Source organism: Talpa europaea (assembly GCF_964194135.1).
Source record: "Talpa europaea genome assembly, chromosome: X".
NCBI lineage: Eukaryota > Metazoa > Chordata > Mammalia > Eulipotyphla > Talpidae > Talpa > Talpa europaea.
The window spans coordinates 62,806,516-62,832,212 of record NC_140081.1 but is presented as its reverse complement, the minus strand read 5'-3'; the positions used below and the strand labels follow the sequence as shown (position 1 = coordinate 62,832,212).

Here is a 25,697-nt window from a genome sequence, read left to right as displayed (position 1 = left end):
CCTGGGGCCCTCTATTGCAGGGGGATATCAGAAGAGACTCTGCCCTCCCTGCCCTAGATAAGTGCTGAAGAAGGCGGGCTGAGTCTTTGGAAACTGGGCCTGTGGCTGGTGAGAGAAGAAGGTAGAATTAAAAGGAAGAGTCCCGGGGCCTTCATGGAGGGCTTTTCAGGATCCCCGCTTCTTCTCCCAGCCACTATCCAGCCCCCCACCCATCCTACATTTTGGTGAGGGGGGGTCTACGGATGGGATTTCTGGGGTAATGGTGGACTTGGGGCAGTGCTGTGCTGGGGCCCTCCCCTAGAGGGCGCGGTTTTCCCATATTCGCCTGGCGGAGCTCCTGTTGTTACCAGGCATTCAGTCCCTCTTGCTTTTTATCTCCTAGGAAGAAGCAGCGGGAAAAACTTCAACATGGAAAACACCCCCCAGGAAAGCAAAGGAGGGGAGCAGGCCCCAGTGCAGAATGAAGAAGAAGCCCGCCCTTTGGGAGGTGGTGAAGGCCAGGAGCCTGGAGGAAATATGAGAGGGGATTGGGCTCAACCTGACCAAGATGTGAGAGAGGATATGCCCAATCGCCTTGTCAATAACATTGACATGATAGATGGGGATGCAGATGATATGGAAAGGTTCATGGAGGAGATGCGAGAGCTAAGGCGGAAAATTAGGGAGCTTCAGTTGAGATACAGTCTGCGCATTCTCATAGGTGACCCCCCTCACCATGACCATCATGATGAGTTTTGCCTTATGCCTTGAATGCTGAGGTTAAGAATCATAAACCCCCTGGTCCCCAAACTTGCATTTTCTTGATGTACCCTTTACTGTGAACCTTGTTCTGTCACTCTTCTGATTGGAAATTTTGTTTTGACTTAGGCTGTAAGTTTTTTTTCTGTCAGCAGGGGGGTTTCATTAACTTGCATGGAAAAATGCTTATTACATATTCTAAAGTTAATAAAGCAGTTTTAAAAGCAGTCTATAGGTAGACTATCTTATTTAAAGCCATGCATATTATTGAAAGCATTTTATGTTGCCAATTAGCTGATAATGGGGATGGGAATAATTGATAAATACTTGAGACACAATTGAAAGACACATCCACCTTATATTACCTCTGCATCTCTTACTTAGAATCACAAACTTGGTAATTACTACAGATACATTTATTTAAAGGTGGCCTATTCATCACTAAAATAAAGAAAATACATGCTTTTCAGGGCTATTCTGGGGGATCAAATGAAATAATGACCAGACTCTGACTCTGTCCACACAAACAAGGCCCCAGCCCTCTAGATGCCATTCATATTTGGGGAAGGGCCTAAGGAGGATGCCTGCCAGCAGGTGCATGGCTGCTCCATGGGTGACTCCTTTCTGTACCTTGTCCCCCTTTCCTGGATAACACTGACTGCTAGGCGTTCTTACCCTTCTCTTCCTTCCCCAGTGCTCCCACCACTGGTCCTCACCATTGCTGATGTGCTGGAGTCCTAAAGGTGATAAAGACTCGCTGATTTCTCTAAAACCCTCAGTGGTCTGAATCCCCATTTTGCCTTTTCAAAAATGTGGAGAATGCCTCTTCCTTCTTCAGAGTTTTTTTTTTTTTTTCTTGTTTTTTTTTTATAGAGGCATGTTTTATTTATTTTATTTGTTTGTTTTGTTTTTACATGCACTGGGTACAGTCAGAAGCGTGGGAGGGTGAAAGAATTCACCAGAGCCAGAGTGGGGAGCAGAGCAGGCAGAAGGACCGAAGTACACTGCTGAGGGGAGCAGCGGGCGGCAGGAGAGGTCTGCGTGCCATGTGGGACCCTCCTCTGGTGGCCGGGGAGCAGCCGGGGATCGAACCGGCACCGCAGAGGCCGGGGGCAGCTTCGCAACCCAGCGCTCAACCGCTGCGCCACCGGGGAGGCCCTTTTTTTTCTTTTAAAAAAAGATTTATTTATGCATATAAGAGCTGGGGTACAGGCCACAGGTGTGGGGGTTGAGAGGATTTACCAGAGACAGTGGGGAACAGAACAGGCAGACTGACTGAAATACACTGCTGAGGGGAGAAGTGGGAGAGAGAGGAGAGGTCTGCTGCGCCATGTGGGTAGCTCCCTGGTCAGCGAGGGATTCAACTTATGCTGCAGAGGCTGAGGGTAGCTTCACACTGATGTGCTTAACCCCTTGCACCATCAAGGAGGCCCTAGAGTTACTCTTAATCCAGGTAGGTTCTTCCCATGTGCTGCTCAGGGATCCAAAGAGCCCCTTAGGGCCTCCCCTGGTGGCGCAGCGGTTGATCGCTGGGCTGTGAAGCTGCCCACAGCCTCTGCAGCACCAGTTCAATCCCCAGCCGCCAGAGGCGAGGGTCCCACATGGCGCGCAGACATCTCCTGCCACGCCCACTGCTCCCCTCAGCAGTGTATTTCCAGTCTGCCTGCTCTGATCCCCACTCTGGCTCTGGTGAATTCTCTCACCCTCCTGTACTTCTGACTGTACCCAGTGCTTGTGTAAATAAATCTTTTTTTTTTTTAGTTTATTTTTATTTTTTAAGATTTATTTATTTATACAAGGACTGGGTACAGTCAGAAGCGCAGGAGGGTGAGAGAATTCACCAGAGCCAGAGCGGAGAGCAGAGCAGGCAGAAGGACCGAAGTACACTGCTGAGGGGAGCAGCGGGCGGCAGGAGAGGTCTGCGCGCCATGTGGGACCCTCCTCAGGTGGCCGGGGAACAGCCGGGGATCGAACGGCATTGCAGAGGCTGCGGGCAGCTTCGCAACCCAGTGCTCAACCGCTGCGCCCCTGGGGAGGCCCAATAAATAAATCTTATAAAGAAAAAAAAACAAAACAAAGAGCCCTTTACAGTTTTTCTCAGACTTCATTCTTCACTCACCTTTCCCTAGATAAATCTATCCCTCTTGATAGTATGTTCTGAATCGGACTATCCTTTCCATCCTCTGATGGATATGGCCTCATTTCCTTGACTCTTCATTTTCTATGCAGACACTGCTACATGTTCCACTCTGCACATACCCGTATTGTAGGGTGACTGTGTCCTCGTGGTACTTTGACCCCCACCACCATCCCCCCAGCAGTCCTCAGCAGTCTCTACTCACACTAACCTACATGGACCCAAAGCAATTTCTCTCTTGTTTTGCTTGAGATTTTCTGTGCCCAATAAACTAGTAATCACAGATCAATGGCAAACATTGGCCAAAACAGAGGACTGGGTAGGTGGATTAAAACATTTTAATTTTTAAAACATTTTCCACCCAGTCGTGGCTAGAGCACCACCCCATAATCAGTGCTCCCCAACTAGACCACCCTTTTCATAGTAAGTTTTAACGGCTCATTTCTCCTGGTACCCTTAGGGCTTAGCATGGGGTTTGTATGATGTAGGTCACAATAGTTTGCTATAGCTGAGTCGAGAGTCCTGCAATCTGAATCCAGGCTTCCCTCTGATCATCTGTGGGCAAATTGCTTCCCTGTAGACTACCCCTTGCAGTCGTAAAAGGGACACAACAGAGAAAGCATTAAACACAAATGTGACATGGACTTTTTGCAATGTATGTCAGTGTTTATCATGTGCTATAAAGACCGGCTCTGTATCAACTCTCAGAAAAACTGGCCAATGATCCAGGAAGCTGTTTTAATCCATAACCACTACATCAGACATCTCTGATGTGCAGAAGCTGACTTTAGATCAAATCGGGGCATATGAATCCTGTAAACACACTTTTTAAGGCCTTGATTAATCTTTATACAGGCATTGTTTTCTTTGTAGGGTGTGGCTTTTTAAAAGAAGCAACTGTCTTATTTTTATGCTGTTAACTTTAGAGCACAGGTTCCAACCTTGGATGCAGATTTGAATTATTTGAGATTTAAAGTGGCGCTCAGGACCCACTCCCCATCGATTTAATCAGATTCATTAGAATTGAGATTAAGGGACTATTTCATTGTAACAGCTCCCACAATGATTCCAGTATACATGATGAGAGTTCAAGTGGATATAAGCTATGACTGAAATATCTTTGGTTTATTTTCTTTGTACTATTCTCTTTTTTTTTTTTTTTAGAGGCATGTTTTATTTATTTATTTATTTGTTTGTTTGTTTGTTTGTTTTGTTTATACAAGCACTGGGTACAGTCAGAAGCACAGGAGGGTGAGAGAATTCACCAGAGCCAGAGCGGGGAGCAGAGCAGGCAGAAGGACTGAAGTACACTGCTGAGGGAAGCGGCGGGCGGCAGGAGAGGTCTGCGCGCCATGTGGGACCCTCCTCCGGTGGCCGGGGAGCAGCCGGGGATCGAACCGGCGCCGCAGAGGCCGCGGGCAGCTTCGCAACCCAGCGCTCAACCGCTGCGCCACCGGGGAGGCCCTCTTTGTACTATTCTTAATTGACTGTCACCTTAAACAAGTCATTTCACTTATCTAGAATATATATCTAAATATTCTAGAATATTTAAGACAAGAGGAGGAATCATCAAAGAGGAATCATTACACCACAACATTAACTCAGGTGATCGTTTTAAGGTGGTTTGTGCCGGTGTTCCTTCAAGTCTGTGAGTCCATGAAATTAAAACTGAGTAATATTCTAATGACTATATATATATATATATATATACATATCATATATTATTTATTCATGCATCTCTCCGTGGACACTTGTGTTGCTTCTCCTTTTTTCCTATTGTGAATAATGCTGTTGTGGACATGGGGACACAAATATCTGTTTAAGCCTCTGCTCTCAATTCTTTGGGGTATATACTCAGAAGAATTGTTAGAACAGGGCCTCCCCTGGTGGCGCAGCAGTTGAGCGCTGGGCCACAAAGCTGCCCACTGCCTCTGCAGCGCCAGTTTGTTCCCCAGCGGCCCACGAGGGTCCCACAAAAAAAAAATTATTAGAACACAGGGTAATTTTATGAGATTTTAAAGAAACATCATAATATATTCCACAGCATCGACACTATTTTATATTCCCACCAGCAGTGTACAAGTGTTTTAAAGTAATATTGGGTATGAAGTTATATCTCAAATGATAAGGATTCTCATTTCCCTATTAATTAGTGATGCTGAAATTCTTTTTATATGCTTTAGCCATTTATATATCTTCTTGAAAAAATATAATTTCAAGTTATTTGCCCATTTTGATAGGGTTCTTTTTTTGTTATTGAATAGTAGAAATTCCATCACACCTTTAGAACTTCATTTCTTGCATTTTGCAAGATAGGCTGAGGAATTTCCAAATCTTTGAGTTGTTTCCTTTTAGTTTAACAATTCTTTTTCCCATCGTTTCTCTCTAATCACACATTACTACAAGTATTCAGCAGGAACCAAGCTTATCTTCCAACACTTGCTTGGAAATTTCCTCAGCTAAATATCCAATTTTGTTGCATACAAGCTCTACCTTCCATAAGACACTGGAGTATGAACACACTTCAGTCAAGTTTATTTGCCACTCAATAACAAGGATTGCCTTTCACTGCTGTACAATAGCATGTTTCTCATTTCTAACTGAGACTTCACAGAATTGTATTTACTGTCCATATTTATCCCAAATTCTGTACTTGCTAATTTATGTATTCTGTAATAAGATGGAAACTTCATTTCCAGCATTCTTATTTCCTTTCTGAGACCTCATCACAGTTGAGTTTAATAATCCCTTCAAGGCAATATTAACTTTTTCTAACATACTTCAACATGTGAATTTGGGTGGGATACAAACGTTCGGTCTATAGTGCCAATTTAAGTTTCTTTTTAAACACTTATTTATATATGTACACAAGAGCTGGAGTACAGGCCAGAGGTGTGTGTGTGTGTAGGAGGTGGTGAGAGGATTCACCAGAGACAGAGTGGGGAACAGAAGAGGCAGACTGACTGAAATACACTGCTGAGAGGAGTAGTGGGCGAGACAGGAGAGGTCTGTTACGCCATGTGGGTTGCTCCCTGGCTGGCCTGGGGATCAAACTCGTGCTGCAGCTGCTGCGGACAGCTTCATAGGTTGCGTCTTAACCCCTTGCACCACAGGGAGGCCCCCAATTTAAGTTTTTATTGTTGTTGTGGCCTATGCTTTGGGTGTTACAGTCAAGAAATCATTGCCATATTCAATGGCTAACGATTCTCCCAGTTTTTTCTTCAAAGATTTTCAAAGTTTTAGTTCTTACATTCAGATTTTTTTACCTATTGTGAGTTAATTTTTGTAATTGGGGTTAAGGGTCCTACTTCATTTTTTTGCATGTCAATATTCAGTTTCCCCAGAACCATTTGTTTAAAAAGTTTCTTTTCCCAATTAAATAGAAAATAACTGGAATGAAAAATTCACTAGATCATCTCAAGGATTTGAACTGGCTGAAGAAAAAAAATCAGTGAACTTGAAGACTGTAAATACTACAAGTAAATGTGATTTATTTGAAGAATAGTGATATTTGAACCTAGGGAACAAAAATAAAGAAACCAAATAAAGAAACCATTCACAATATGGCAGAATAGGAGGTTCTGATAATCATGTCCCCTCAATTCAACTACAGAAAAAATAAATTTTCCTTGCAGAAATTATCACCAGTTCAACACCAGCAACAGGAAACCAAAATATAAATAGCTTTCTCGAAGGTTCATGGTGGGGCAGAGCAGTAAATGGTATTGGGGTTTTTGATAAGGCAGCAAACATATCAGCTGGCCTAGAAAGTTAGGGGTCAGGTACAGATCTTGAGCAGGAAATCTTATTCAGTGAGCAGGGAGTTTAGACCTCGTCTATAAGTCCTGGGACTTAAATTCAGTTGTGGAAAATTGGCTGTTGGCTGCATGGTCAGGGGAGTCCCTTTTCCTTCCTCTCCAGGGACTGCTGAGAGAGATCAGCTGCACGTTTTATGCCAAGAGAATTTTCACCCTCCACCAAATACTGCACACTTCACACCAAGTTAGCATTACCAGTGCTAAGGCTGGTGCTAAGTAAGCTTCAGGTGCCCTAGACCAGGGCCTGCCCCACGTGCTTGGTGTCCCACACTATGGTCTGCACCAAGCTCTGTGTTCCCTAAGCCAAGGTCCTCACACCCTGTCACAGGGGCAGGAGTGGTAAGGAAGTAGCACCCTGGAATTTGGGCTCCAAAAGCAGTGAACAGCTTTTGCTTTACAAAGCAAAGCAAGAAAGAGGAGTATAGATAGTTCTGATGAGATTAGCCCTCCCTCTCCACCAGACTGATAATGAATCCTTGGACTTCAGCATTCCCTCCCTTCCTCCCTTAGCAGCCACCAAGTTGAACAAATACGATAAACAAAATCAAAGCAAATAAGGCAACACACATACCTAGAAGACAAGGACCGTCTGAACACAAGATGGAAAGGCTGAAAGAGATGAATAGAAGCCCAGAAAAGGTGTAAAGGACACAGAATTTGACTACCTAAAAAAAAGATATTAGTATACATGCTGCTAAAGCAAACACTAAATTTTATAAAAACAATTTTAAGAAAGCTCAATGAACTTCTGGAAGGATTTGCAAATACAGAAAGGCAGTAGCAGCATCTCAGGAAAGATACAGAAACAAAAAGTCCTTCATTAAGAGACATAAGAAATTTTTTAAAAACACAAAAAGAGACACTAAATGGAATGAAAATGAATATGGACACAAGCTAGCTGAATGGAGAATTTTGGAAACAGATGATACAAATGCAGAACTGACACCAGTGAAAGAAGAAATAAGATTTAGAAAAAAGATGAAGAACTTTAAGAAATATCAGACTCCATTGGGAAATGAAACATAAAGGATAATGGGTCTTCGAGAGGTGGGAGAGAGAGAGAGAGTGAGAGAGAGTGAGAGAGAAAGAGAGAGAGAGAGAGAGAGAGACAGAGAGAAACAGAAACCCTAGGGGCCTCCCTGGTGGCACAGATGGTTGAGCGCCACACTGTGAAGCTGTCCCAGGCCTCTGCAGCACAAGTTCTATCCCGGCCAGCCAGCAGACCTCTCCTGCCTTGCCCGCTGCTCCCCTCGGCAGTGTATTTCATCAGTCTGCCTGTTCTGCTCCCCGCTCTGTCTCTGGTGAATCCTCTCACCCTCCGGTGCATCTGGCCTGTCCCCTGGTTCTTGTGTAAAAATAAAAATAAATAAATCTTTAAAAAAAAAAGAAACAGAAACCTTATTCAAAGAAATAATTGTTGAGAACTTCCCAAAACTAAGGAAAGTATTGAACTTGGAAGTCCAAGAAGCTAGAATAACACTCAAATTTCTCAACGCAAAATAACCTTCACCAAAACACATCATTATTAAATTACCAAAAATCAACAATAAAAAAATATTAAAGACTGCTACAGGAGAAAATGTGACATACAAAGTCACCTTGATTAGACTGCAATCAGTAAATTCAGTCAAGGATGGAAGAGAGTAGAATGATGTATTTATAATTCTAAATAATAAAAAATGTTAACCAAGAATAATTTATCCTGCAAAATGACCTTCAGTACTGAGGCGATTTTTGTTGTTTAAACCAACTATGTTTGTAGTACTTTATTATAGCATCGATAAAAAAAATTACTCTACTCTTCTATTTGATTTAAAAGAAAACTAAAAAGCAATAATTATAAGACAGTATTTATGGGTTTATGTGGTAAAAGATGTACTTTCTATGACAATAATAGCACTAAGAAGGAAGGAGGGAATGGCACTATATTAGAACAAACTTTTTGTATGCCATTAAAATTAATTTAGAATAGATAAATAATAGATTGTTTTAAGTTAAGACATTAATTTTAGTCCCTAGGGCAACCATTAAGAAAATATTTTTAAAATCTTAAAAAAAAGGGCCTCCCTGGTGAGGCAAGGTGTTAAATCTCAGCACTATGAAGCTATTGGCAGCCACCACATCACAAGTTCGATCCCTGGCCCAGGAGGTGACACACATGGTGCAGTAGACCTCTCCTGTCTCACCCACTGCTCCCCTCAGCAGTGTATTTCAGTCAGTCTGCCTGTTCTGTTCCCCACTCTGTCTCTGGTGAATCCTTTCACCACCCCACACCTCTGGCCTACACCCCAGCTCTTGTATGCAAAAATAAATAAATCTTTAAATAAATCTTGAAAAGAAACAAGAAGATTTGGGGCCTCCCCGGTGGCGCAGCGGTTGAGTGCTGGGTTGTGAAGCTGCCCGCAGCCTCTGCAGCGCACGGCGCGTAGACCTCTCCTGCCTCCTGCCGCCCGCTGTTCCCCTCAGCAGTGTACTTCAGTCCTTCTGCCTGCTCTGCTCCCCGCTCTGGCTCTGGTGAATTCTCTCACCCTCCCGTGCTTCTGACTGTACCCAGTGCTTGTATATATAAATAAATAAATCTTAAAATGGCTGAGTAATATTCTAAAAAAAAAAAGAAAGAAACAAGATTTGGGCCGCCCTGGTGACGCAGGCGGTTGATCGCCACACTGTGAAGCTGCCCACAGCCCCTGCAGTGCGGGTTCGATCCCGGCCGGCTGATGGGAATCCCACATGGCACAGCAGACCTCTCCTGTCTTGCCCACTGCTCCCCTGAGCAGTGTATTTCATGAGTCTGCCTGTTCTGTTCCCCGCTCTGTCTCTGGTGATTCCTCTCACCTTCCCACACATCTGGCCTGTACCCTGGTTCTTGTATAAATAAATAAATCTTTAAAAAAAAAAGAAACAGGAAAATTAAAACGGCATGCTAAAATATCTTTTTAGAAGAATACAATAGTGAGGAAAAAGAAATACATGGAAAGTGAACAGCAAGGTGACAAATGTAAAACCTACCTTATTCACTATTATATTAAATGGAAATTGATTAAACACACCATTCAAAGGGCAAAAATTAGCAGAAATAAGAAAAAGTATGATACAACTGTATATTATCTATGAGACAAATATTTTCAATTCAGAGAAACAAAAGGAATGAAAGTGAAAAGGTGAGAGAATGTATAGCATGCAAGGATAATGAAGATGAGTGACTATTCTAATATCAGACAAAATACACTTTAAGACAAAACATGTTACGAGAACAGGAAGATACTTTATAATGATAAAAGGTCAGTCCTTCAGGTGTAATATAAGCACATGTGAATAACAAAATGCATAAAGTTAGAACTGACAGAGTAGGAGAGATGGACAATTTGACAATAATAACTGGAGACTTCAAAACAACAATTTCAAACATGGATGGACTACATAGGAAGAAAATCAACAAGGAAATAGAAGACTAAAATAAAACTACAAACCAACTTGAATAACAGATATCTATAAAATATTCCTAGTAACATCAGAATACACATTCTTATCAAACATCCATGGAACATTTCCTGGAAAGATCATATACTAGGCCATAATATAATCCCATATAAATTTAAAAGGATTGAAATTTAAAAGAACATTCCTCTGATCATAATGGAGTTAAGTTAGTAATGGACAACATAAAGGAATTTGGAAAACCTGCAAATACGTAAGCAATATACTTCCACTTAACCAGAAGTTTGAGAGGAATGAATCACATCTAAGACTATAGACTGTAAAGGGATTATGATGTAACACCATGAACAAGTATACGACAGCAAATAAGACAAGACAGACAGATAGAAATGAAATGAAATGGAAAATCCAACAAAGACACAAACAACCAAAACTGACAAAAAGACAAAAGAAATATAACATCACTGAAAATGGCAAAGTATGGAACTCAAGGAATTTATACATTTCCCAAAGCAATTAATGAACTGGCAAAAATGATAGAAACAACTTTTGTCGAATTCTGAAGTCTAGTAAAAAATTATAACAACCAAAGGGAACGAAAGAAGAAAGTAGCTCTGGCTTTGTGGTTAAGAAATTTAAAACTGCCTGTCCAACATCCGTCATATCCCAGACTGGCAGTGGATGACAGCTTGCTTCTCTGGTTCGCATTGCCAGAGTGAGCAGGAGAAATTTGGATCCTGTTCTCATAAAATTGTGGTTGCAGGTCTTGGTCTGTCTGGCAGTGACCTCAAGAGCCAGCATAAAGACTTCTTTGTCACACCAGACTGAGAGCATTCCCAGGACTGGGACTGGGGCAATGCACTGGGTGACTTTTGCCAAAAGCTTTGAAAGTCGCAGATATTGGCCAAAGAAGCCTGGCACAAAGTCCAACTGAGAAGCCATGGAAGGAATATTTGAGGAGAAGAGATATATGGGGGAGCAAATATATTTTAAAGTTCATATAAAATGGGTAATCAGGAAGTTTATGTGTATGCCCAGGGTGGGACAGAAACTCAGAAAAGGCCAGAAAAGACGTTCAGCATTCACTCTTCGCCAGCCTTCAGTACTGCATAAGCAGAAAGTAAGCATCATGAAAGTGCTCCAATTCAGAGTTCATAGGAAAATACTGGGAAAATACTTCTGTTTCTTTTTATCTTTTGTTGGCTATAGGCATTTAAAGTTACTCCATTCAAACACCGGTTCATCACTGAGCAAGTGCAATGAGTCTTGAGTGGTCACACATAGCAAGTAATATAGAATTTATAAAAGTCTATTTTTTTATATTTCTTACATCATTTTTCATTTTTGCACAATGTATGCATTTTCATCTTGGTTATAGTCCCCATACAATTCCCACCACCCTTGTTTTGATCCTACTCCCTTCTCTCCCCCCTGTAGCGTGTCTCTGGTTTATAGTTGGTTGTTTATTTTGATTTTTACTTTATTATAATTAGTCTTTTTCCTGGTCCCTTATTTGGGTTATCTAAATTTCCTGTTTTTAAAAGTCACTAAACAGGGCCTCCATGGTGGCACAGGTGGTTGAGTGCAGCACTGTGAAGCTGTCTGCAGCCTCTGCAGTGTGGGTTAGATCCCTGACGGCCAGGGAGATACCTACATGGCACAGCAGACCTCTCCTGTCTCTCCTGCTGCTCCCCTCAGCAGTTTATTTCAGTCAGTCTGCCTGTTCTGTTCCCCACTCTGTCTCTGGTGAATCTTCTCACCCTCCTGCACATCTGGCCTATACCCTGGTTCTTATATGAATAAATAAATCTTAAAACAAACTACAACAACAACAAAGAAACAGAATTTTTTTTTAAAAAAAGTCACTAAACAAGCAGATAATAATCAATAATAGAGAGTAACAACAAGTCCCAGGAAGTAGGAGGATCTGATTTCTAAAGTTGACACTTTCTAATATTCATAGGATCAGATTCTAACACAAATTTCTGAGGCATATAAAGAAACAAGAAAGTGTATTTGTTCATAGGAAAATAAATCATTAGAAATGGAGCATGAGAAAGATCGAGTACTGGCTAACTAGACAAGATTTTGAATTAACCAATTTAAAAATGCTCAAAGAGCTGGGCCTCCCCTGGTGGCACAGCAGTTGAGTGCTGGGCTGCGAGGCTGCCCTCAGCCTCTGCAGCACTGGTTCGTTCCCCGGCCTCCAGTGAGGGTCCCACAAAAAAAAAAAAAAAAAGCTCAAAGAGCTAAAGAAAATCATGGATAAAGACTCAAATAAATGAAGAGGAGAATGCCTCACCAAATACAGAATATCAGTAGAGATAAATGGAAAGACAGAAATTAGTAAAAAGGATCCAAATAGGAATTCTGGAAATGAAAAGTATAAAACGAATAAAAAACTCACTAGAGGGGAGCAACAGCATGTTTGAGCAGGTATAAGAGTCAATTACGATTATCTAGTCTGAGGAACAGAAGTGAAAAGATGGAAGAAAAATGAATACAAGAAACATATGAGCTGCCACACGGGGAAGCACATAGCTTATGAATGATGGGGGTGTCAGCGGGAGGAGAGAGAGGAAGGGAAGGAAGATTTTTGGAGACATAATGACTGAAATTACACAAAGTTAAAGGGAATATACTAAACTGCATATCCAAGAAAATCAATTAGAAGGCCTCCCTGCTGGCCTAGGGGTTAAGTCTCAGCACTACCACCTGAAGGCCCACCATGATGGCATGAGTTTGCTCCCAGGCCAGGGAGCTACCCACATGGCACGGCAGACCTCTCCTGTCTTGCCTGCTGCTCCCCTCAGCAGTGTATTTCGGTCCTTCTGCCTTTTCTGCTCCACGCTCTGTCTCTGGTGAATCCTCTCACCCTCCACACCTCTGGCCTAAACCCCAGTTCTTCTACACAAAATAAATAAAAATCTTACAGTAAAAGAATAATTCTTTTAAAAAGAAAGTCAATTAACAGCAATTAGGATGACCTCAAAGGAAAGACCTCAAAGGCACTACTCTGGAGCAACTATAATGTTGGCAATTTTCTAGTTTTTTAGCTGAGTGGTCCTTTCCCAAGTGTGAAAGTGGAGAAAAAGGGAAAGGGAACCCGCGGACTGAGAGGAGCAGAGGCCCAGGCCCACCACTCCAGGAGGCTGCTCGGCTTCCCGGCGGGCACCACCACCTGGGCTCTAGGGACGCGAGTCTGTCTGGAAAGCGGCTGCGGGGCTCAGTTGCCCAGCGCACCGGGCCAAGCCGGGTACCAGCCTGTGCTCGGCCGGCACACCCGAGACACGGGGCGTCCCGGAGGGGTGCCGTGCCAGGTGCCAGGCCCCGATGCCCCAGGTACAGCACCTGCCGGCGGGGCAGGGAGCCCGCCCCAGCCCCTCTCTGCGCGACTGCGGGTTAGCGCCTCCGGTCCCGCCCGCCACGCAGGGGCCCCGTCCCCCCGGGATGCGTGAGCCGGCCAGGGCCAGGGCCAGGGCCTGGGCGAGCGCGGGGTGGGGGGCCGAGCTCGGGTGACGCGGCGCTCACGTGGCCGGCTGGGCGCCGACGTGGGCAGCAGCCCCCGCGCCGCCCGCCTGCCCTGCGGTCGTGTCCCGGTGCGGTCCGCTCCCGTCGCCCGCGCGGAACCGGCTCCGGGAGCTGCCCGGGCGGTGGGCGAGGGCGAGCGGGCTTCGGCGAGCCCGAGGAGGCGCAGGCCTGCCCGGGCCCCGCAGGTCAGTGCGAAGGTGGGCGCTGCCCGCGCCAGGGGCAGGGGTGGCGGTGGACAAGGGTAGGACCCGGGAGCGGGGGGGGGGGGGGGGGGTGAGGACGCCTGGGCACCAGTGAGGAGGGGACCCGGCGCGGGAGAGGCGGATGGGGAGGGAGGACCCCGAAAAGGACCCTCCTGCTGCCTTGACGACCCTCCCCTGCGCCCCATCCGCTTCCCAGCCTGAAATGGGGGGGCGCCCCCGCAGTGCGACAGTGAAACGCAGACACCTTCTGGAAAGAATCTCCCTCACGTTCTGTGCCTCTGAGCAAAGGCTGACCTCCAGGAAAAGGGGGTGGGGGGAGGGGGCTGCCTGCACACAAGCGGGAGACCCCCAGTGGTTGGGAAAGCAGCCTGGTCTGGCTGCAGAGGCCAGAGAAGTAATGGCGGCTGGGATGCTGGGGAGGTAGGGGAGGGAAACGTCTGCTGAAGAGCACCGGGTTCAGAGAAGGGACCCCAGTTCTCCGAGGACACAGCCCCTGCCCCCTGTCTCCCGTAGGTCTGCCTGCCTGTTTCCGGCACCCTGCAAGGCTAGAAGGACTAGCAACCTGTCCAGAGTCCCTGCAGGTCAGTGCAGGGGGTGGGGTCACTGGGCAGAGGCGGGGAGGGGGGAGTGGGGAGGGCAAGGCTTGGGCAGAACTGCAGGGCCTCACTGCCCATCCCCCAAACCACACAGCCCCACCACGCAGAAGGGTGGTCCAGAAGCTGCAGGGCCTGCCAGGGGAGGGTTGGCTCACGTGTGGGAACGGGGTGGGCAGAGGCACACTTGGAGGGCCAGGCCAGGCCAGGCCAGGCCAGGGAACCCTGACAGGGGAGAGAGGAGATTGCTGTGGGTCCCTGCATTCCACCCCCAAGCCCTCAGTCTCCCTTGTCTCCTCCTTCCCCCTAATCCCCCCCAATCCCCCATCCCCCACCCCCCACCCCCCACCCCCCCAGGACAGGAACAGGAGGGGAAATCTCAGCATGGAAAAGCTCTGCACTGAAAATGAAGGGAAGCAGGAAAGCGGGGGAAAGCCCGAAGATGAAGTGGAGCCTGAAGATGGAGACAAGTCTGAGGAGGACGAAATGCCGCACATAAAGAGGAACCCAGAACACCGCAAGCGCCAGGATGAGGGACAGGCAGAGGATGGGGGACAGTCAGAAGAGGAGGGAAAGCAGAAGCAGCAGGGCAAGTCGGAGGATGAGGGAAAGGCGCACGGGGAGGGCGAGCCCGAAGCCCAGGGCCAGCCCGAGGGTGCGCTGCGGGCTGCTGAGAAGCGCCCGGCCGAGGATTACGTGCCCCGGAAAGCCAAAAGGAAAACGGACAGGGGGACGGAGGATTCCCCCAAGGACTGTCAGGAGAACGTGCAGGAGAGGCCTGCGGGCGGTGAGGAGGTGATGAGAGAATGTGGAGATGTGTCCCGGGCTCAGGAAGAGCTGAGGAAAAAGCAGAAAACGGGGGGCTTTCATTGGATGCAAAGAGATGTGCAGGATCCTTTTGCCCCAAGGGGCCAACGGGGTGTCAGGGGAGTGCGGGGCGGAGGTAGGGGCCAAAGGGGCTTACATGATATCCCCTATCTTTAATACCTTTGGCTTCGATTCCGGTGTCTCTAATGAGAATATTGCTGACCCCGCTTGCCCTGGCAGGCATTTGCCAGGCTATGTGCTTTAACCTCGTGCTGATCCTTCGCGTTAGGTGTCACTCTTGTTACCAGCAGCCTTCTGACCCAGCTAGAGTGCTCTATCAGTAGGGGAGTTTTCACCCATGTGCATGGAAGAGATGTTCATGGTGCATTGTAAAATAACAATAAAACAGTTTTCAGAACCGCATATACAGCATCTGCCCATTTTTGTAAAAATATATTTTGCATAATGCGTTTGTGCTCAGAGAAGACTCTGGAAGTGAATCCAGTCACCTGGTAATTAGTTACCTCTATGCCACTCCTCTGTGGGCATGGCCATCCCCATGGTTGCCCCTAGCTGCAAGGATGTCATGGCCACGCTGCCCCTTCTCCCTGATCCTCTACTATGCTGCGGCTCCCACCGTATGTGATTCTTGTTTTCCCTTTGCTCACTCATCCCCACTTTTTCCCAAAAGATATAGATGATTTTACAATTCCATAGGCTTAGTTTAAGAATCAATAAACAAAATTTACAGTATCATTATGTATAAATATTGTTCACTGCAGACTAATGTGATTAGAATTGTAGAAAAAGAAATGCAATTTTATGTTAAAAATAATTAAAACCAGAAAACAATACATGATAAACAAGCTGTCTAGTGAGTTTCTAAGGTCATTGAAGATACTTAAAATTATTGTTGCCAGAACATACAATAATAGGTAAAACTCACCTTACCTTGGGGACACAATCGCTAGACAAGTCAACCTGACAGTTACAGCAGATTCATTGCTACCAGGTCAGTGCTGTCATCTATGAAATGAGGCTGATACTTGTATCACAGGACCGCTGAGTGCATCAGGGGAGGTATGCAATATGTGAGCTGTTTTGTGCCCTGGCTCCCACCAGACACTTTGTCCCCACACCACTTCCATGAAGTAGCAGATACCTGGATGGAATCAGCCTCTTGGAAGAGAACTGAGGGGGGTCTTACTGTGCCCAGGAACAAGTCCAGGCAGCTGAGAGACGGATGTCATTCTCGACTGGGTATTGCCATGTCTTCTGGACACTGTGCCCCTTTTCCTTGGCCCTATACCCATTGCCTAATGAACTGGAGACCTTAAGGTACCAAAGCCCTATCAGTTTCTCTGGAACCAATGTGCATTCACCCTTGACCTTTATAGAAGTATTGATATCACCACCTGTGTGCGGTTACCCAGGTACCTGTGAGTATCCTCCTAGTGCAATAGTGTACTCAGGCTTTTTTTTTTCCAGCAAAGTAATCATGTGTATGTTGTTGGTTCATGTGTCTTTGCATATATAAATATCCTTGACAAATTCAGATATGGTAGCTTACACCAGGAAAACATTCTGTAAAATAGGGGCTGTGTTATTCTCACAGGTTAATATCTCCTCTGTAGACTCCCTTTCCTAGATTGCATTCACTGCTAGGAAACTCTTGTCTGGTCCCACTTGAGCAGTTCATCAGAACCATCTACACATTTGATGTTTAGATCCTTATTAGTGAACAGGTGGTGCATGGACCAGCTGCATCAGCGTTACCTGAGAGCTAATTAGAAATGCAGAATCTCAGACACTACAGACCTACTGACTTCATTTTAACAAGATCCCCGGGTGATTCCTATGCACATTGAAATTTGAGAAGCACTGGCTTAGAGTGCAAGTTTTCAGGCTCCCCACTTCACATAAAATATGGGCTTCAAAGGATAAATCCATGCACGAATGAGATACACATCACAGATTATTAAATAGACCAGTATTTGTCAAACTGCCATTGTCCCTCCCTCCCGTGAATTAGTAGGTCTTGAAATCAATTCAATGACCAAGACTTACAATTTGTCATGAAATAAGTCACAATAAAGTCAAATAATGCCAAATCAAATATCAAGCTACACTGCAGGTGGTGAGGGTGAGTATTGCTCTGTGAAATTTGTGTTTCACAAATTTCTATTTCAGCTACGTTTGTATGTGTGCATGTATGTATGTGTACCATGAATTGTGATTTAAAAAAAAATCTGGTTGTTCGCTGTGGTTTTATAAAATTGAGAACCACTACATTGAACTCTGCCTCTCACACTTATATCCCTACTGTCCAACACAGTACCTCATGAATAGTTGATACTTAATAAAAGTGTAAATACTAATGATAATTCAAGAACCACAAGTTTTTTTCCTGCTTTAGCCCCTGCCTACATAAATAACTTTAGACAAATACCGGCAATTTTCTAGCAGGTACTTATATTCTAAAAGGATCAGGGAGTTATGGGCTTAACAGGCAAGAGGGACAATTCACAGCCAAGAGGAACAATTAGTAAAAAAATATATACTCAGCAGCACCAAGGAGAGCTCCTGGGCAAGCAAGTGTGGAACTTCTCAACTCCAGGAAGACAGGCTCTGCAAAGTTAAACTAAATAAATGTGGAATCGGTGTTGTAGAGGAATTAATTGGAGTGATCTGTATATGTTAGAGGAACACAGCCTCATAGAACAGAAGTATGCCTACCAGGGTAGAACCCAGGTGTGGGGGCTGCCTTGGAAGGATAGCAAGTGAGCATATTCCTGCAGACAATCTTTTGACTTGACCTGAGGGAATCAAGATCTTGGATCTTAGAGACAACATATATCACATTGGTTTTATACTTGGACGCCATATTGTTTCTAGTTTTGAGAGGCATACCCAGAGCAAGAATAACATCTACAGTGGGTCCAGGTTATGGTAGAAGCTTCTCTGGCCTTTCTACCTCACGACACCACAGACCCAATTATACTGTATTCCTGTTGGGCAGAGTCTGTGGACTCTAACCAAGTCCCAATAGTAGAATTAAAATACACACCACTAGGGTTTTAGAGCAAAATCATGCCCTCTGCTCTTGGCAGCTACTTTCCATTCAAAAAGTTGCTCCTAGCTTGCTAATAGACCCTGGCAGAGACTTAACACCTGACCATGAGGTATTGATTTTCTGCACAAATCAAACACCCATTATGAACTTGTTTCTATGTACTCTGTTCAGTAATAGTTTGGTGTGAGCACCCATTATCTACCATTAATTGCAAATGAATTTAAAACACTTTGCCTGAGTGAGTCAAGAAGTCACAAATAAATTACAGGCTACCTACTCCTGCTATATCATTGTCTCTTAACAAACATATATGAACACATGGGGAGTTCCTCAGGGCTAGTTAAAAAAAGAGGATAAAGCAATGGTCCAGTTCATGGATGTATCTTCTTGGTGTGTTGATAGTGCAAGTGGGGGGCTGCTGCATTATAGCCCCACTTATGAATGACTCAAAAATACAGTGGGAAAGAGACATGTTACCAGTGGGTAGAATTTTATGTGGTCCATAGGGTTGTCCTCTTTGTTTGCAACCCATCATGACTGTAGGTGTGGATCTACTCTGGCTCACATGCAATGATTAAAAAAATCCCTTTGTGCATGCTCACCTTTGAGGTCACTGAGTTGATCTTCCATTCAGCCTATTCTACTTGCATGGCTTTCTTCATAATTTTTTAAAAGATTTATTTATTTATTTATACAAGCACTGGGTACAGTCAGAAGCGCGGGAGGGTGAGAGAATTCACCAGAGCCAGAGCGGCGAACAGAACAGGCAGACTGGAAATACACTGCTGAGGGGAGTAGCAGGCGTGGCAGGAGAGGTCTGTCGCGCCATGTGGGACCCTCACCGGTGGCCGGGGATCGAACCGGCACTGCAGAGGCTGTGGGCAGCGTCACAGCCCAGTGCTCAACCGCTGTGCCACCAGGGGAGGCCTTCTTCATAATTTTTTATCTTCTCTAATAATCTCTTTCCATCCTGCATCTCTGTTACTTTCTTAATTAAAGCTTCAATTTCTATTTTTTTCTCATTAATTTTATTGCTCTGGTCATTTACTTGTTTTTCTGAGGTTTTCTTACCTTGCTCTTTCCTGGCACAGAACCACTGCTTCATGAGCTCATACAGGGCACAAGGTGTCCCAGCATTCTCAGCATGATGCGTTCAACGTAGATACATGACTATCTTCCCAATTTCCTTTCACCAAAATCATCGCTCTTCTGGAGAGTACCCTTAGGCTTCAGATTCTACATACTAAGTTACAGATGAAGTCAATTCCTTTCAGAGATAAGGAGTTATGTATTTTACAGCTTGCTTATCCCCCTGGTAGATCTCTGAACAAAGGTTCTGGAACTGACTGTGGAGACCATGGAAGGTTTCTTTCTGAATAACAACTTTTTGGTAGGATTTGAGTCCTCAGTGAAGGGGCAAAGTGCCTGAGGTTTTCTTATCTTGCTCTTTCCTGGCACAGAACCACTGCTTCATGAGCTCACACAAGGGCAGAAAGTGTCCCAGCATTCTCAGCATGATGCGTTAAATGTAGATTCTCTATTTCATAAGTGAGGTTGGCCAGGAGGAGCCCCATTATCAACTGAACTCATCAAGGACTTAGTCTCACCAATAGGAAACTGGGATAAGGGTGAGAAACGCTGAAGCCTTGCTCCTTGGGTAAAGAAAGCTTTTGGACTGGGAGTTGGGGGAGAGGGAGTCCTTTGTTTGGGACCATAGCATTATGGAATTGTACCTCACTGAGCTTGGAGATGGGAAGGAGCAGTCTTGATTCAGATAACACACTCATTGTTTTAAACATGTTTTTATAGATTTTCTTGAACAGCTGTTTTCTTATATACTCTTTCTCTTTAGGACCATTTCCAAAGGCTTTCAATGACTGCCATTGGGTCTTCAAGTAAACTTTTCATCACTTACTGAGGATCAGCTCAGCAGGGCTCTTCATGCTACCATGCCAAAAGTCAATCTTCCATTATTGCTCTTTTAAATCAAGTTTTATTGATTTTCCATTCATTTACCAATGTATATAATTTGGGGAGTCCAGCGTCACACCTCAACAAGTGCACATGCTTCACTAGGCCTCCACCAAAGTTCCAGTGCCAACACCATATCACCTTGCCCCCTCTTTCCCCTCCTCCCTCCCTCCCCCCACTTCCTCTCTGGTAATCACAATATTTTTCAGTCTAAGAGTTATTCTTGTTGTATTTTGCCATTTTGTTTTCTTTGGTTATTTATATTCCACAAATGAGTGAAACCACCAGTAATTTTCTTTCACTTTCTGACTTATTTCACTCGTGCATTCATTCACTCAAGATTCATTTATATTGTCCCCCAAAGGCACTATTTCATCTTTTTAAATAGCTGATAAGTATTCCATTACGTATACCACAATTTCTTGACCCATTCATCTCTCAATGGCATTTAGGTTGATTTCATGTTTTAGTTATTGTGAAAAATGCTACTATGAATACAGGGGTGCATAAATCTTTTCATATTATTAGGATAAATACTTAGATGTGGTATTGCTGGATCAGCTGGCATTTCCATTTCTAGGTGTTTTTTTTTTTTTTTCCAAACAGCTTGACACATAAAAGCTTTTATTAATCCTCTCATGGAAAATCTTCACAATCACCACAGATATAGATAAAATCACTGCAGAATCTTTACTTTTTTTGCCAGCACCAACATTAGCCTTTGTAGTACCCCTGACTTCTTCCATTCTGCTCTTGTGTTCTTTTTGCTGTTTTCTTGAGGTTTTTTTTCATACAGGCTATGTCTTGCAAGTCTACGTTTGGGCTCATTTTTATTTTTTGTTAACTTCGAATTTTAATTATGTACATAAATAACAACATGAGAATGAGAAGTTCTAAGACTTATACATTATCTTTAGATGAAAGGGTTTCAGGTTGGTCCACTTGTAGTACAGCATCATTCAAGTTAACAAAGAGTCCTAGTGTAGATTTTCCTGAAGAAGGAAGCCAATTTGCTACATTCAATAATGACTTCTCTGCCATTTTTTTCCTGCAAAAATATTGTTTTACTTTATGCAGTTTCCCATGTTTACCTGTAACTGATTAAAACAGGCAGAGAATGGAGTATTCTACTTATTTCCACATGAGTTCTTCATATTTCCTGGCTTTTGAAAGTTTTCCTTCTACAAATATTTTATGACTATATACCCTAAGAAATATAGGCAATACACTCCTGGAAATCAACCTCATAGATGTATCTGGGGACTCAACTCCTATGGCAAAGGAAGCAAAAGCAAAAATAAACATGTGGGACTGCATCAAACTTTAAAGTGCTTTTGAACAGTGAATGAAACCATCACAAAAACAGAAAGGAAATCAATGAAGGCATCTGTACATCACACTTCTGACAAGAGATGAATTTCCAACCATGCTCAGCAAAACAAGTCAGAAAGAAAAAGAAAAATACCGGATGGTCTCACTCATAGCAGGAATTTAGAAAACCTAAATAAAGAGACCAGGAAAAAGACTAATCAATACAAAGTAAAAATCAAAATCAACAAGCAACTATAAACCAGAGACACAAGAGCGGGGAGGGGCAGGGAAAGGAAGGACTAGAGTCAAAATAAGGGGGGTGGGAATTGTATGGGGAATATAACCAAAATGAAAATGCATACATTGTGCAAAGATGAAAAAAGATGTGAGAATTATATAAAATAAAATATTTAAATTAAATAGAAAAAAAGAACTTGTATAACTCAATAAACAATGGGCAAAAGATCTAGGTAGTTCATTATTTCTTCTTGGTGTCCCCCCACCCCATTCTCTCTCCTCTTCTGGGATTTTGATTACATGTACATTAGACTTTTTTCCATAATGTATCATTAGTCACTTAATCTTTTCTGTATGTTCTATCATTTTACCTCCCTGTACCTCAGTCTAGATACTTTCAATGATATATTTCACTTTGTTTCTCGATTTTGTGTAAATGGCTATCAAATACACCACTGATAATTAAGTTATATTTTCATTTTTTTTTTTATTTTTTTAATTTTCTAGAGGCATGTCTTATTTATTTATCTATTTGTTTGTTTGTTTGTTTGGTTGGTTTATACATGCACTGGGTACAGTCAGAAGCCGGGAGGGTGAGAGAATTCACCAGAGTCAGAGCGGAGAGCAGAGCAGGCAGAAGGACCGAAGTACACTGCTGAGGGGAGCAGCGGGCGGCAGGAGAGGTCTGCGCGCCATGTGGGACCCTCCTCTGGTGGCCGGGGAGCAGCCGGGGATCGAACCGGCGCCGCAGAGGCCGCGGGCAGCTTCGCAACCCAGCGCTCAACCGCTGCGCCACCTGGGAGGCCCTAAGTTATATTTTCAATGACCAATTTCACTCCTGTGATTTTCTTATGGTTTCCGGATTTCTGATTTAATATTCCATCTTTTCATTTAATTTCATGAACATGTTCATAACAGTTTTCACTGTATGTTTTCTGGGCCTATTTTTTTTAAGATTTATTTATTTATTTATACAAACACTGGGTACAGTCAGAAGCGCAGGAGGGTGAGAGAATCCACCAGAGCCAGAGCGGGGAGCAGAAGAGGCAGACTGATGAAGTACAGTGCCGAGGGGAGCAGCGGGCATGGCAGGAGAGGTCTGCGCACCATGTGGGACCCATGCTGGCGGCCAGGGATGGAACCGGCACTGCAGAGGCCGCGGGAAGCTTCACAGCCCAGCGCTCAACCGCTGTGCCCCTGAGCCTATTTTTATTGCTTGTTTGTCTTATTAGATATTGTTAAATTCCTTTGCTTCTTTTTTTTTTTTTAAAGATTTTTTTATTTATGCATGCAAGAGCTGGGGTGTAGGCCAGAGGTGTGGGGTGGTGAGAGGATTCACCAGAGACAGAGTGGGGAGCAGAACAAGTGGATTGACTGAAATGCACTGCTGAGGGGAGGAGCGGGAGAGAGAGGAGAGGTCTGCTGCACCACGTGGGTAGCTCCCTGGCAGGGGCTCAAACTCGTGCTGCAGTGGCTGCGGATAGCTTCATAGTGCTGTGACATAACCCCTTGTGCCAGCAGGGAGGCCCCTCCTTTGCTTCTTTTTTTCTATCAATACATTTTGTATGAAAAATCATAGAGATAATTTGAGACTCTAGATGATATCTCTTTCTACATAAACAATTTACATTTGCCACTGATAGGCAGTTAGCACAGAGGCATATTTTTTAGGCACATTTTTTCAAGTAGGGATTAATTTTATTTAACTCCTGGCTTTGGAGCTTCACCTCTATTCCTAGAACATAGCCTTACATGATCTCAACTGAAATGCAAAGATGTTTATCGGGACCCTCCTTCTTTGGAACATGAATCCAATTTCTGTGTCCCAGCCTCCTGAGGTTGGTAAAAGCCCTACTCACTTCTCATTCTAATATTCTAAAGTTTCCTATGAGCAAATGTCTCGAGGCAAAATGTATGCAATGCTGTGTTCGCCTCTGTGGGCTTCTCTTCTTTTCAGGATTTTGGTCACAATTCTTCAATGCCTCATTATCTTTCCAGTATCTTTAGACAGATCATTTTTTACCCAGATTTTCCAGTAGTCCTTGACGAAAGGGTTTGCTCTGAAACAACATACCCTTGGCTAGAAGCCTAATTTTTCTTGTTCTGCTAATTATTGAAGACTTCTTTCATAGTTGATGCCCTCTGGTGATCATTTAAATGGGAAACAAACGTCTGTGCACTCTGTCTAACTGCCTTTTTAAAAAAAGATCTGTTTATGCATACAAGAGCTGGGGTGAAGGCCAGAGGTGCAGTGGGTGAGAGGATTCACTGGAGACAGAGTAGGGAGCAGACAAAACAGGCGGATCTACTGAAATACACTGCCAAGGGGAGCAGCGGGCGAGGCAGGAGAGGTCTGCTGCGCCGTGTGGGTCACCTCCATGGCCAGAGATCAAACTCATGCTGCAGTGGCTGCAGATAGCTTGATAGTGCTGAGATTTAACCCCTTGCACCACTAGGAAGGCTTCCTGTCTGTCTAACTCCTGAGCAGTCCACACATATAACTCCTCTTCAACTCTCCTTGTCATCAATTTTCCAAGTTTGTTCTTTCCAAATCCCTGAGAATGCAACCCTCCCATTTGCCATTTATCATGAATCAGGCTATCTCTCTTTCTATACCAAGTGAACAATGAGAATTGTCATCTAAATTCCTTCCCTTTGCCAGGAGGACTTCCCTTTGCCACTGACATTTATGTTTTCTCCTGAGTGTTGTTGCTACACAGTATCCCTCTACTTTAGATGGGTTCCAGCATGCCATACACATCCTTCTATAAGTCAGACCCACACTGTCAATGTTATATTCTCTAGTTATAGGGAATGTTCAATAAAGCCACAAATGTAGGTTGATAAAGAGGTGGCCAAGCAGTAGAAGGTATCTTGAGAGTCAGTATCTCCTGCTTGCAGTTTTCTTGTGTCTGCTAGTTATGGTTAGGTTTAGTCTGCTATGCATAATTGTCATCTTAAAATGGAATGTTGCTATGACATTTAATGTTATGATTTGATGTATACTTATTTGGATTCCAAATAATTAGCTGTTGGGTCCTTATCAGCACCAAGTTGCTACTCTTCAAATAAAAAAGTTGTCTTACTTCCTTTATCATTTCATTTCCATAAAACTTTCTAGTTTGATTAATGGCTATGATACAGTTTGGGGTCTCTAGGGACTGTAAACAGTTCAGAGTGTTTAGCTAATAACTCCCAGAACATCCTGGTATTCTCCTCTCCTTGATGTACAATCACCCTGAAAAGTGCCTGCAGATTCCACCGGGAAAGGTGTGACAGAAGATTCAGAGCATAGGCCAGTGGTTCCAGGTACTACCTGAGAGACCATGTCTTTCCCTCATTTGTGTAAGAAGTTAAGAAACCCCACAAAAACAACTCGAATTATGGTTTTCAGCAGACCCAGCCTATGTGGAGAGGGTCACCTTCCAGGAACCTTTGGAGAAGGGACACAGCATCTGGTGACACAGTAGGAAACAAGCTGGGATTAGTTTCCTGACCACATGTCCACCACTGATTTCCGGAGGATAAGGGGAAACCTTTGGTGTGGTCCATATTGGTTTGATTTCCCAGGACACAAAACAAGGTGAAGAAAGGTGGAGAATGATTCAATGGGAAGATGGGGCGATACCTGGCAAGTGAGTGAGAGTCATGTTAGTACTCACTGGTAATTGTGCCTGCAGTGAGAATGGGTATACTTATTCAGCTTTATTGAAATTGTTAGGAGGTAAAGGACATATTGTTCTGGAGGGCTAATTCCATCAGGACTGGGATTTGCTTGAGCTGCAGTCCTGAAATAAGAAAGGCACCTGCATGGTACTGACTTGTGGTAAAGTAGGAAAC

General features: G+C 44.0%; 2 protein-coding genes across 2 annotated transcripts; both read left to right on the top strand.

Annotated features, from left to right (window-relative positions):
* Positions 1–408: 408 nt before the first annotated feature.
* BEX5 (brain expressed X-linked 5) lies at positions 409–908 on the top strand (the record flags this gene model as incomplete). The annotated part of the gene is made up of 1 exon (XM_084258390.1): positions 409–908. One exon carries the CDS (start codon positions 409–411, stop codon positions 748–750), a length of 342 nt encoding a protein of 113 aa, XP_084114516.1. The 3' UTR covers positions 751–908.
* A 13,922-nt stretch (positions 909–14,830) lies between these two features.
* TCEAL6 (transcription elongation factor A like 6) lies at positions 14,831–15,442 on the top strand (the record flags this gene model as incomplete). The annotated part of the gene is made up of 1 exon (XM_084258777.1): positions 14,831–15,442. Exon 1 carries the CDS (start codon positions 14,843–14,845, stop codon positions 15,440–15,442), a length of 600 nt encoding a protein of 199 aa, XP_084114903.1. The 5' UTR covers positions 14,831–14,842.
* Positions 15,443–25,697: the final 10,255 nt, after the last annotated feature.